Source organism: Acomys russatus, chromosome 32, assembly GCF_903995435.1.
Source record: "Acomys russatus chromosome 32, mAcoRus1.1, whole genome shotgun sequence".
NCBI classification, from domain to species: domain Eukaryota; kingdom Metazoa; phylum Chordata; class Mammalia; order Rodentia; family Muridae; genus Acomys; species Acomys russatus.
Window position 1 is genome coordinate 30,175,010 of NC_067168.1, and position 14,078 is coordinate 30,189,087.

General features: G+C 42.6%; 1 protein-coding gene across 2 annotated transcripts in view; it reads right to left on the reverse strand.

Moving 5' to 3' along the window:
- Tmem108 (transmembrane protein 108) overlaps window positions 1-14,078 on the reverse strand; it is a 267,058-nt gene that overhangs the window by 116,666 nt on the left and 136,314 nt on the right. Inside the window, exon 2 of one of the 2 annotated variants that reach the window (XM_051140494.1) lies at window positions 7,188-7,273. In XM_051140494.1, the coding sequence (XP_050996451.1) occupies window positions 7,188-7,227 (40 nt within the window). In that variant the 5' untranslated portion in view covers window positions 7,228-7,273. The remainder of the gene's footprint in view (window positions 1-7,187; window positions 7,274-14,078) is intronic. The other variant, XM_051140495.1, reaches the window with a different exon arrangement.

The window sequence follows — 14,078 nt, forward strand, 5'->3', positions numbered from 1 at the left end:
GGAGTACACATGACACACATCATGACTGTGGTGCTCTCTGACCACCCAACAGCCTGATCAGTGCTCCTCTGTCTAGGTCACTGCACTGTCACTGTCTCAGGGGTGTGGGGATGGGGCGGGTACTCATTTGCTGGACATTTTTGTAGGCTTAAAATAGCTTATGCTGGCTTTTAGCTGACAGTCCAAAGGGAGATGTAAGTGATAAACAGATCCAGTCAAGGGAAGCATCAGATAACTACATGTCATGTCAAACTTGAGGGAAACGTGACAGAGACACTAGGATGGGGCTTCCTGAGTGGTGGGGGGATAGACTCTGAACAGCAGGGGTCAGGAATGCCAGGCTGGGATGAATGACTGTTCCCAAACACCCCCCACCCCCCACCCCCAGCAGAGAACAGGCTAAAATGCTAGTAAAAGGAAAAAAGCTAGTGTGACTGAGCATAGGCCAAGTGTGGCATGTGGGGTGACAGGAAAGGACTCCCTGAATGCACCCTGCTCTGAGGCACTTAAGTCAGCCCTCCCAAAGCTCCACCCCTGCTGGCCTACCTGCCCTCCCAAGGCTCACACCTCTCTGGCTTTACAGGGTCATGCCCAGGGGACCCCTTTTTAATAAGCTGAACCACAGGACTTCTTTCAGGACTCATATTGCTCTCTGTGACACCTGTCACGAGAAAAGTGAAGATCCTGACAACATCAGACCAAGTGAAGTATGGGATTATTATTGTTTTTTACAGATGAAATTATTACATTTAGCATATTTAAGCACATTACTGTGTTTTATTAATTATGTGTTTTAGCTCAACACTTAGGCTTCTGGTCAAAAGAACCATAACATATGAATGAAATGAGGTGACTTTTTATCCCAGCATCCTTTCCCCTGAGGAATTCTCCTTTGTCATGGTGAGAACTGCTTACTGGTGACTCCATCCATTTTGGACAGGAAAGCTGCCTGCTCACTCTGGCCTACTTTCAAGCCAGCGTTCCCTTAGGGTGGAGGGCTGGTCACGGCTCACAGAAATCTTCAGGAGAGCAGCTGGAATTTTGGTGACATCTACTACAGATAGAAATGGAGGGGTACCCTCCAGCAGGCACCCAGGAAAGGATTCTGGCCTGCTATTCAGGTAACTCTCCAAGCCATAGCTCCTCGGAATGCTCTGGTACAGCAGAGGCAGGGTCACCTGTGAGGCACTGACAGGAAGACCTGCAGCAGGTGGGAGGACCGGCCCCCAGATGGGAGGGGCTGGAAAATTGGCACCTAGTGGAGCAGGCACAAGGAAAAGGCTGCCAATGAAAAGGGCTCCAGAAGAGGCAGGGATGAGAGGGAGGGTGGGACTGGATGGAGAGGCTGCAGGGGCAGCAGGGTCTTGGGCTTGGAAGCTTCCTGGATTCTGGCCTGAAGAATTTCTACAATCGACCAGACATTAGTTAAGCCAGTGGCTCGTGTCTCTGAAAATTCTGAGAAGATTAGCTACAAGTGCATATAGGATTGATGGGAAGAATATTTCTTTTAGTTGAAAAACAACAACAAAAATGTTTAACCTTCTCTTTTTCAGAAAAAACAAACGAACAAGCCTGCCAGGATTTTAACATTCCCTGTTAAACAAGGCAATACATCCATACAGCATTCCATGTATTCATTGTATGTAGACCGAGGAGAGCCCACTCAAGCTAGCATTTAGGCAGAGTGATGTAGACTATTTTTCTCTTTTCTTTAAAATAGGACTACTAAGCAAATGTTACTAAATATTACCCATTCCTAATAATGCAACAGGTCATATTTAGGGGGCACTTCATAACATTGGAGTGTTTTTAGGCCCCTCTCATTTATCTCTCCTGAGTCTCTATCAAGGTAGCTATTATATTCTTCATCTGGGCACCACAATTGAAGAATTACTTTGTGAAGTTACATAATTGGTTGGAGGACAGAGGAGCACTCAGAGTACATCCTTTACACCCAAACCCTTCATTCTCTCCTTCCATATATTGTAGTAGAGGGTCTATCATAGAAAACTGAATTTATTTGTAAAAGCCAATAGGGTTCCTAAACGCGAGCACAACTCCCTTCATGGCATTTCCTGGCAATGCTAAAATAAAGTATTCAAAGCCATAAAATTGAGTCTCTTCAAAATGTTATTCTTCAGTTTTTACTTTCATTGCTTACAAGGGGGAATATCTTAAGATTTATTGGCAAAAAGGAATTGTTTGCTTGCGCAAATTTAAGAATCACAACCTACAATGTAAAAGGCGTTCTAAAGACTGTGTGTGTCCGCACCTTCTGGGCTGAGGTGCCATTTCAAAACGTTCCTCCTACAAATGGGTGTGAATGACTTCAGAGATACAAAGACCCACTCTGACCCTGGAGAGTACTTACAAATCTTCTCATGAAAGAAAAAAAATAGCAACCCTCCAGTCTTTTATTTGAAAAAATAAGCAAGTAAGCAAACAACCACTCAGCACAAAATAAGGAAGAAATCAAGTTCTAACATGGTCTGGGAGCAGTGACGAGGGTCAAGAATTATCCTAGCTGCTGGGCAAAGCCTGGAGGGAGGGACAGTCCAGCAGCTGTTAAGCCATAGAAAGCATGCTCAAGAGCCAGGGGTGGTTGTGCACGCCTTTAATGCCAGTACTTGGGAGGCCGAGGCAAGCAGATTGATGTGAGTTGGAGGCCAGCCTGGTCTACAGAGTGAGTCCAAGATAGCCAACGCTACACAGAGAAACTCTGTCTCAAAACACTCCCCGTCCCAAAAGTAGCTCAAACTGTTATGTTTTATATGGAAACCGCCAATCAGTTAGAAGGGCCAAGACTGAACTCACACAGTCTTTATCCAGACTATGACGCTGCCACACTCCATGGAGGTTGGGAGCGTGCAGTGGCAAGGGCAAGGGGTTACATTCTTTCCCAAAGGATGAGGGGCAAAGCTCCCTTCACGCCAACCTTGAAAATGCCCCTCAGTAGCTGTAGGACTGTCTGCAACATCTCAAAGGCAAGAGTCAGAGTCAATAATTGTTTGGACCTAAACATTATGTCAGTTATAATTTATATCAGTTCCCCCTCTTTAATCTTATGAGAAATTTCCCCTCATTTGTGAGGACAAACCAACCATGAGGACAGACTACACGAGCCAACTTCAGTTTGTGACGACCCAGCTCCTCTGACCTCTCTCCAGCTTTCAAAGGACTCACCGCAAATGGGAGCCTGGACTACAAATGGGTTTGCTGCGTCTTGGCCCTAAAGGACAACAGAGTGGCAGAGACTTGAAGACTGAAATACCCAGTTAGCACAAGCTAGCTACTTATTATGTATGTTATCCATACAGTGCAAGATGTGACTGACCGCATGTGAAAGCTTAACACGTTTTTGTCTTAGTGGTTCATGAGATAACAGTGCATCTTACATTTAGTGGCATCTTAGATTTTTATGGAGAGGGATCATATTTAATGTTATGCAGTCCTGTTATGATCCATGTTCCAGACTACGCTGGGGAAAAGATGCATGGGGATCTCCAGCACCCAGGTAAAAGCCAGGCGTGGAGATACACACCTGTAACCCCAGTGCTGTGGCAGCAGAGACAGGAGGATCTTGGGAGCTCTCTGGCTGGCTTGACTAGCTGTAATGGCAAGCTCCAAGTACCGTAAGATCTTTTATTAAAAGAGAAAGACCTCTGCACCCCACCCAACACTGCTCACACACCGGTAAGCACACTATCACTCAGGCCAGTGCATCTACACACACACACACACACACACACACACACACACACACACACACACACACACACACACACCATTGCACATTAACAATACTTTCAGTGAAACAAATAATATTTTGAGAAAAATGGTTTTCATATCAATATTTCCATTCAGTTTATTTTCAGATATGTTCTTTTGGCCAAAGTGTAAACACACACACACACACACACACACACACACACACACACCCACACCCACACACACACACATACTTTCTTAAACTTAAAAGAGGGCTGGAGGTGTGGCAGAGTATTTATCAAGCACATGCAAGATACCAGGCTCCATCTCCAATACTGAAGCAAAGAAGGTTGAAAACCAGAACCTTAAAAATGTGACTATTCCTAAGAGTGTATAGCAAAGAGTCTCCTTCACTAGTTAACAATGAGGCACCTCGGCGTCGATTACTTTGGTCTTATTACCTTCCAGCTTAATGGAGTATTATGGGAGCTTCAGATCACAGATCATACAGTATAGAACAACTCGCCTAGGAAAGTTCAGGTGAGGAAACGGAGCATCCTTAAAGCTAAGGATAAGCATGGGCCAAGAGCAGGTGAGCAGAACAAGCTACTGCACAGCTACTCGTGGGTTAAGAATAAAGCCACCGGGTAGCTGGTGGGTAACTGATCAGGGACAGCGTTCTCAAGGTGTTTTCAGTGGCTTCTGTCTGGTTCTAGAGATCACATGTGCAGCAGAGAGGCCCATAAAAAAACACACACACACACACACACACACACACACACACACACACACACACTGCTTCCATTCATAGCGTTTTGCCTATTTGTATTTGGCAGCCTTGAGGAAGGCATCCTTCCTATCTTAGTACATCTAAAATTCTGGATATAAATCATTATCTATCATATCTCATCTCTATCAACCTAAAAACAATTCCTGATTGTTTCATGGTTCTTCTCGCTGTGTGTAGTTTATTGTATATATGTATAATAATATAAATATATGTTAAAAAATAAAAAATAAAGTCTTCATAAAAAATTACAGGTTCCAAGAAGAAATGAACTTTCCAACCAGTCAGCTTCCTGTTATGCCTCAAGAGTCTAGGGGAGGAGTAACCAGGATACGTGTGCATGTGTGTAGCATGCACATATATGTAAGTCTAAGACTGGGACAACCTCCATGCAGGAAGTGCACATGCTTTCACTTGTAAACAGAATGATGTTGGAGCTCAAATCAACATCCCGAGATCTCCAGGGGACAGGGACTCCACGTTCTCCGGGGTGTGCCAATGGCTATTGCATGAGGTCACAGAGACTAATGCATCTACAGGACACTTAATGAGCTAGCAGGACATGCTACTTGCACATCATGATTTAAGAAATTAAATGCCTAGATACACAGCAAACAGGTAACTTAAATATATAACTTATTAAAGACAATTTATCCCCAACTCTTAAGTATCTGAACAAGTCTGACTTGAATAGACAATGATATATAAAACCTTCATATTTTCATGACCATAATTGCGGCTTAAACATAAAATTGCTCCCCCATAGGCTCGTGTGTCTGAGTTGAACATTCATATGGAAAGCAAATCCTGTTGCGGCTTTAGCTTATGAAATTTGGGGCAGACTCCTGTATGACAACAACCAAACTACTCAGCTAGGGATTCTCTTTCTCAATTTAAGACTATTGCTGAGTTACATATAACAGTATGTTAGGTCTGTATTGTTCCTTCAGTCTTTAAGTTGGTTTTTGACAAGGCGGACATTTTGTCCATGGACACTGCTGATACAGGCATACCTTAACAACCAGATACACAGCATACATGAGTCATTATGCTTGCCAATAATCGGGAAGGTTTAGTGACAGTTATGACCTCCCTCCTAACTACCAAAGAGCTGCTGCCATTCGACTCTCTCAGCATCTTTGCCCACAAGGACCACTGGTGCCTGGAGCTGCCCAGGTGATGTCTAACCCCTCCAGAGCTTTTACAGTGCTCAGCTTAGAACAGTGGACACTGTAGCGTTAGGCCTATGTATGAATGGCGGGATAATTTATCCAGTGCCTTTCAGATAATACATGGCTTAAAGCACCATGGAGACTTGGGGGCACACAGTCAGCACAGGTGAATTCCTCAAACATTTTTTTACCTCTCCAATCTGCTATGCAGTTTTGCCTTGCCTCAGTTCTCCTACCTCCCTTTTCTTGAAGTGTAGCATGTGTGTGTGGGTTGGGGTGTATGTGTGTGTTTATCTCTCTCATAGGTCCCCTTTCCCATCAACGTAGACTTAATCATTTTTTTATAACACAGCCTCTTCAATCTGTAAAGTGCCCTCTCTAGCAAATAAGCTTATCATTTAAAAAAAGGAGAAAAAAAAAAAAAAAGAAGGAAGGCAGGCAACAACCCTGTGGTCCCATTGAACATACAGAAGAAGAAGAGGAAAAAAAAAAAAAAAACCAAAACAACCAAAAAACAAAAACAAACCAAAAGAGGGTCCCCATAAGCCTTGGCAACTTTCCAGCAGGCTACACTAGCCTTATGAGTTTCTGGATTAGAATTCAACAGGAGAAACAAGCCAATTAAAATGCTTTGGCCCAAATCTGTGTAGATAAAGTGCTTTGCATGCGCCATTAACAATCTAACCTAAGTAGGAAAATGCTGTGGGCTCACCGCCTAGTGATTTGCATCTCAATCACGTTCATTTAATTAATTTTATTCTCTCAGCAAAAGTAAGGCGCCACTTGGTCTTCCACGTGCCTCCCCACCAGGCTAGGCAGACACAATGGGCTCCATCCACAAGGTTCCCAATGCGGTGGCTTTGCTTTGACTCAGAGGGGCCAGCATGTCTGTTGTGCCACCTGAGTGTCTGGGGGCATCAAAAGCATCAAAGGATTGGTCCTTACATTCAACTCAGTAGCCCATCCCAAGGGCCGTCATTAACGGCTCTTTATGCTACAACGCAAAGGCATGTGTGCGTGAGCATCACATGTTAAGTCATACCCCAGAACTCCTTATTCTGCCACAAGACCAAGAAACCACATGTATACTACTCACTATTTGAGAATCATGCATAACTACATGTAACATTCCAAGCCAACATTCCCAAAGCGCATCGGGGTCCACGCGGCAAAAATCCAGAAAATATGATCTACCATTTCTTTCCCATATGGAATCAATGCATGGTCATACAGCAAACGTCTTATATTGTGCCACGGAACAAAGAACAACAAAGTTTTTGATGTGCGTTTTGAATCAACAGTACTTAAGGCATGCTAGGATGATGATGGGATGTAGGGTATGATGGGCACGTACGCCATGAGAGTGAGTTGATGCTTGGTGGCTCAAACTAGATGAAACAGAGGGAACGACACAACCCTGGTCTTCCCCCACAAAGATCCTGAAGCTCGGTGAGTGATCACCTTGGCATGGTCCAGGCAAAAAATAAATAAATAAGTAAATAAATGCATCATGAACTTACTTAACAGTTGGCAATAGAGGGCCTGTAAACTTCTCTTCATGGTATCATCTGGGCCTGCTTCTCCTCCAGTTTATTCATGATTCTGTCTAGGAAAATGGGAGGAGACATTGTTACACCAAGGGTCATACACTCCTAATTAGAAGATTCCATTTGAACAAAAGCATGGCAGTACGCACATAGCCGTTCTTGAAACAGGAAAAAAAAAAATCTTAAAAAAAAAAAACCAAACAGTTTACTTTATAATGTTCTGTGTTACACAATTACCGCTGGCCCTTTGACCAAATCCTCCAACCATACAGCCACCCGCAGCCCTGACCCAAAGACAACCCTATGGGCAGAGCAAGAACCTGGCTTCCAGGGCTATTCATACATCTTGTGGCTCTTCCAGTCCGGTGGTTCCCAACCTGTTGGTTATGATTCCTTTTGGGGGTATGTGGGTGTCAGCCAATCCTTTCGCAAGGATTACCTAAGACCACTGGAAAACACAGCTATTTATATCACAACTCATAATAGTAACAAACTACAGTTATGAGGTAGCAGCAAAAATAATTTTATGGTTGGGGGTCAGCACAGCATAAGGAGCTGCATTAAGGGTCACAGCATTAGGAAGGTTGAGAACCACTGCACTGGTCTTAAGAGAAAAGCAAGGATTGGTTGTCTTTTCTAATCTTATTCCTGTCTAGGGAATTCACTGAGCCAAAACAAGAACCAGAGAGCTTTCTCACACTTGAACATGCAGGATGAAAAACCAATCTATTAGCTGGGTCATGGTGGCGCATACATGTAACTCTGGCACTCAGAAGGCAGGAAGAAGGAGGGAGAGGTCAAAGCTAGCCTGAGCTACATATCAGCACCTTGTTTCAAACAAAGACAATAAAACGAATAAATAACATTTAAAAGTAAGAAAAGATAGAAATGATTTTTATTATAAAGGATATTATGAAGTATATGGAAATCATAGTTAACTGAAAATATAGATAAGAATAAGCAAGAAAACTTAAATTATGTTATCCCGCCAACACAAGGCAATCACGCAGACTTTGGAGTGCGTCTCTCCAGGCTTTGCATATCAGGGCCATGGAAGTTTCTATACCGTTCACTCTGACACAGAAACATGCTGCTGTGTCAATGGGACTTTACCACCTGCTATTTAAGTAGCAAGTATTTATTTAAGAGATGCTCCTAGAAATGCAAATGCATGGATACAATATATGGCCTTGAAGAAACTATACATATTTTCTTCTGAACCAGTATCACAGAAGAGCCACTTAGACTACATCCTACCCAAGAATGGGAGCTTAGAGTTTCACGCTCGCAGGTAAATAAGTATTCCATCTCATTGCTTTAATTTGTACTTTGTATGCTCAGTAAGTAGCCATTTATCTTAAAAAGTTAGCATGCTGGTTTTTCATTTTCTTTTAACGCCCCAAGTATAACTGACTTGCCTTACTATATTTTAAAAATTGAGATGCAGTTGATATATCATAAAATCCTGTTTTTAACGTACACAAATAGCTGCTGAGCCCTTATCAGAGAAGCTCCCTTGGTAGCAGGTGGTGACTGATACAGAGACTCACAGCCGGATCAGTGCGAGGAGAGTAAGTGATTATATAGAGTGTTCAGTACTAAATGGGAACTCTATATCCCACCCTCTCCCCTCAAGGCTCAGAGATCGTTGTGGCAGAGAGACGAAGAAAGAAAATAAGAAACAGAGATAATGGAAGACTTGACAGAAAACAGTGTTTTCAAGATGTAACAGGGCTATTACACACATGTGACTGCATGCACAAGACCTGTACAAGATAAAGCCAGTTCAAACACCAGCACTTATGGGGAAGGGCTCACAGAGACGCACACCTGGCAGCTGGTGACTGCTGGGGAAAGGCGAGTCAGTCTTCTTCAGGGACTCAGCCTCCAGTAGATGGTCTTAGACACATGCAGATATTGGCAATTGTGGTAGGTTTATGGGAGGAGTTACAGCAGAGGTAGTTGGGGATGGATTTGATCGAACCACATTATACACATATATGAAAATCTCAAGCAATAAAAATTTAAAAAGCTGCTTGCCATCACTACCAATTCCTTAACATTCCATCACTCTATAAAGGCTCTACGCATTGTGTGTGCTTCTCTGATGACCACCAACATACTGGCTGTCCCTTTAGATCTGCCCATTCTGGATGGTTTGTATAAACAGAAGCATACGATACATGGTGTCGACATCTGGCTCTTTTTACTTATCCAAGTGCTCTTGAGCATTACTCCTGCTTGAGACATCCTGTATTTAAAAACAAATGTAAAAAGAATGCTGTTCACTTTCACCCATCTCCCATGGTCAGTAAAGCCTTCGTTGGTCTCTTGTTACAAAAATATTTCTCTGTCTTTTTCTTATGATATTTTATATTGTATTAATTATTTTCTAAATGCTTTTCTATTCTTATGAGTTTCTGGACTTAGTGATGCTTTCAATCTCTGTTTTCTCATTCTACCACTGGAGTGATGTTTATGTTAAGCCGTTAGTACATTTACTCTTCTATTAGCATTCGTTTTGAGATTTGTCTTATTGGTGTTTAAACGATTTCCATGCAATTAGCTTTAGGGAGATTATCGTAAAGAAAAACATGGGAATTATAGTTATAAATCTCTTCTATTTTCTTAGAAAAGACTTGGTATCTTCAAATCCCAATGTGGCAAAGAGAAAGGAAAATATTTCAAAATATGTTGCTGTGAATATCAGACCATCTTCCAAAGGGTAAGAAGTTCTCTTTTCAGGAGCAAAACACCTCAGTGATGTCCATCGTTCAGAAAACAAAGCCCCTATACCCCAATGAGTAAGAAAGAGAGACAGGGATAATTAAATTGCCTTTAGTTAAAAACAAATAAAGAGACTTGAGCATCTGAATATTAGTGCTGGGAAAGATGGGTTACCGAGCAGGTCCAGAACTGGCAGAGGCTGATGTGATAAAAGGGAGACAGTAAAAAATAGGAAGAGATGCAGCAAAGCCACACTTCTGCTTGAGCATGAGGCCAATCATGGTCAACTGCTGTGGACAGTCCAAAGCAGCCCCACATCCCTACCCATTGGATTAAAACGAAAGCACACTCTTCTAATATTCCTTGTGTGTTTTTAAAAAAAGAAACCAAAATTCCATAATTCTTAACAATGTTAGTACAAAAAGGCAAGTACGAAACAGGTTGAAAGAAAATGGATGAACTGAGACACAGGCCTCAGGGGATGGCCATGAACTTTTGTCTTCCTTTTCTTCTTGTTGTATGCTATCTTTCCTCACAAGCTACATCTGCACTCCTTCTTCCACTGTGTCCATCCATGAAGATCACCCACTAAACCTTAGGACGAGTCTTGCATGAAATATCCAACTGTTACTACTGTTTTACAGGGGCAGCAGGAGACCAAAGATCTTGTTCTGAGCCCAGGGTGACTTCCAGAGGCCATAGCAATGGGTAGTGGGTAACTATGGAGTGCTCAGGACGTGGTGAGCACTCGGTAAACATCTAATAAATAGGGAATAAATGGATATGTAGATGATCAAGTAATAAGAAAACAGAAAATAATTGTGGTTAATTTTGATCAAGGGAAACATAAGCCCCTTAGTCACCTCTAGAAATGCTTAGGGGGTTTTGAAGAAGCGAGCAATGCCTCCAATATAAGGAATAAAGCTACTAGTGAGCTGTTAAAGAATCAACTGAGCCAGCAAATCTCAGAGATTTGGGACCATTGTGTTACACGGAGCTATCCTAACGACTGACACCATCTGGCATACAATTTATTCAAAATTCATCCTTAGGTCCTTTGATGGAATTTTACAATGTTTTTTTTTTTTCTTCTCCTTCCATATCTCATTGTCTTATCATGTAAGTTTGTGGCATTTATTTGTGTCTTTTGCTACTGTGATAGATTTCCAGTCACCATTTTATTCTCTAATTACTGTGACATGGAAATGACTGAGGTCTGTATGTTCACTTGACCTCTCTGAAGTCACTCACTGTTCTACTGATAGGGTGCAAATGCCAAGGAGCTGGAGAGTCTAGTGGTTTTCACAGCCTCAGAAGAGGTGGAGTCACTGCAGGCCCTGTTATCTGAAAGCATTCCAGAAAAATGTCAACCCACAATCACCAAGTTTCATGCTCCCAAGTCTGAGACCCTTAGCACTGACTGCTGCCAAGATCTGGGGGATCTCAACACTTTAGGTCTGGAAGCTTCTGCAAGCCATTGTCTAGGGTTGGATTATTCTGATACTTAAACATTGACACTGCAAAGATAGTCACTGCCAAAGACTGAAATCCTGACTTTCTGGATGACAACCCTCCACCCCCCACCCCTGCCACAGGAAGGAAGAGCCCTGGCATCTCAGCAGCTACAAGAACAGAAACACTAGAAGCCACACACCATTCCTCCCCACCCCCCTCCACCCCCGCCCTGCTGCTCCTATCTGTCTGCTGCTGCCATGTCATGTCAAATGCTGAGGAATCAAAAGCTGTCAAAGATTACAAGGGCTAGAACTAAAGAGCTTTGCTTTGCCCAATCACAATTACCATACAATAGAGCAAAGGGACTACAGCCAGACAACTAGAAACAAAATCCTCAACTAAAATAATCAATGAATAAACACTCAAATAAAATCAGAAATAACTAAGGACCATGATCAAGTTGATTTTATTCCAAGGATGTGAGAGTGGGTCAACATATGCAAATTAACAAACATAATTCCAGTCAACAAAATGAAGGTTAATAATCATATAATTATCTCCATACATGCAGAAAGTACCTAATAAATTTAAAAATCCCTTCATGATGAGAAGACATGAACAGATTAGTTCTAGAAGAACTGTTCCTAACATGTGAAAGGCTCCGACAAACCTATGACAATATCACAGTGAATAGGGAAAAAACCAAAGCATTTCCTTTAGGATCAGGAAGAAGGAAAGTATTCACTCTTGTTGCTCTTATGAAACATGGGGCTAGAAATTTCAGACAGAAAAAGGCCAGCAAAAACAAAAATCATATAAGTAAGAAGGGAAGAAGCCGTTTTTCTCTGTTTGCATATAAGACTACACATAAATTAACTCTAAAGACTCTCTCAAAAGACTGCTGGAAGTAATTAATTTAGCAAAATAGCAGAATACAAAACCAACATATAAAAACCAGTAGGTTTTCCATATACTATAAAATACATATGTTGAGAAAGAAACCACGAAAGCAATCCCATTCAGAATAACTATCAAAGAGAAGGAGGAAGAAGAGGAGGAGGAAGAGGAGGAGGAGGAAGAAGAAAGAGAGGAGAACAAAAACAACAAGACCAAGAAAAACAAGAGGAGGAAGAGTAAGAGGAAGAGGGAATAAACAACGAAGATAATAATAATAAAAAAAGGACGCCTACACAATTCCTCCCCTGAGTTGTTTCTGCCAGGCATTTTTGTTACAATAGGCAAAAGTAACTTATAATGACATCCTTTTTAAAACCAACAGTACCCCAAAGCAGCTGAAGAGACGATGAGATGACTCTGGCTGTGGATGTTTCAGATCAACCATGATAAAAGCTAAGGCCACTGCAATACACAGTAATTCACACAAAGCACCAGGGGTAGGGGTGTCTTGCAGACACACGGGGAGGACACCTGCCATTTGACTGGCCCTGCTGGGTGACCTTGAGAGAGTTACTTCTGTGGGCTTCAGCGTTTCAACCAGAGGACTCAGTAAATCAAACGAAGTGGGGGCACTGACCATCCCATGCGTTGGGCCTTTTCTTTCCTTCTGAAGCCGTGAGATCATCAGAAAGCAAGGCTGTTTTGGGCTCTAGGAGGATGGAGGGGACTAGAGAAACAGAACAGGATATTCTGCAAGCTACCCCAGAGCCCCAGTGCCTTGGAGCATGTGTGACAAATGACTCCAGGAAGGCAGTAGTGAAGGTTCTCAGATTTAGCACACATCATGAATGAATGCATGTGCCCACAGGGCTGGGTGTGGGTTATAATAGTATTTTCAGCCAAAGTCTTCATAGCTTGTTTCTCACATTAAACACAGGAAACCCTTTATTTCCGTAAAGAAACAGGCATCATTTTTTTTTTAAATATGTGGCTCTCCTGTGTTCAATATTTTCTACTTTTATGTAAGAAACATTTCATATTTCTCCAAACCTATCGCCAGTCACAAGACTGCAACCACGCTGGCCGCCACTTTGTCACTTACAGGACATGCAGGTGGACAGGGAGGCAAGAATGGTTCCAGCCGAGGCTTAACAGCAAGATAGAACTTTCTCCTTAAACGTAACATTTCAGAAACTCTCTAAGTTCTAAGAAGTTGAAGTCATTTGGGGGAAAGTCTACCTTCCAAACAGTGCTGGCAATTAAAGTCATGTGGGCCCAGTCTAGCAGCCGAGTGAAGGCTGACCCTGTGACCTCTGGCTTACACAAGCTCTCCTGCTACAGATACAACAGGGGCACAGCCCCAGCTCCTAGCAGACTGAGGAGCACTGTCTGGGGTCAGGCAACATAAGGGAGATGTGGGGGCATTTCCTGGGCCAGCCACTTACTCTTAAGGGAAGAGAACTACAACACAGCCCCTCCCCCATGCCTTGTATACTTCCCTCTTTAAAGCTCTTAAAAAAAAAAAAAAAAGATTTATTTATTTATTACATATACAGTGTTCTGCCTGCATGTACACCAGAAGAGGGAACAAGATCTCATGATAGATGGTTGTGAGCCACCATGTGGTTGCTGGGAATTGAACTCAGGACGTCTGGAAGAGCAGACCATGCTCTTAACCGCTGAGCCATCTCTGGTTTCTCTTCAGATCGTATAAATCTTTCGCCTTTTACTTCCCTCTTTAAAAGAGGTGGTTGTCAGACCCACCAAGGAGCCACATCAGCAGAC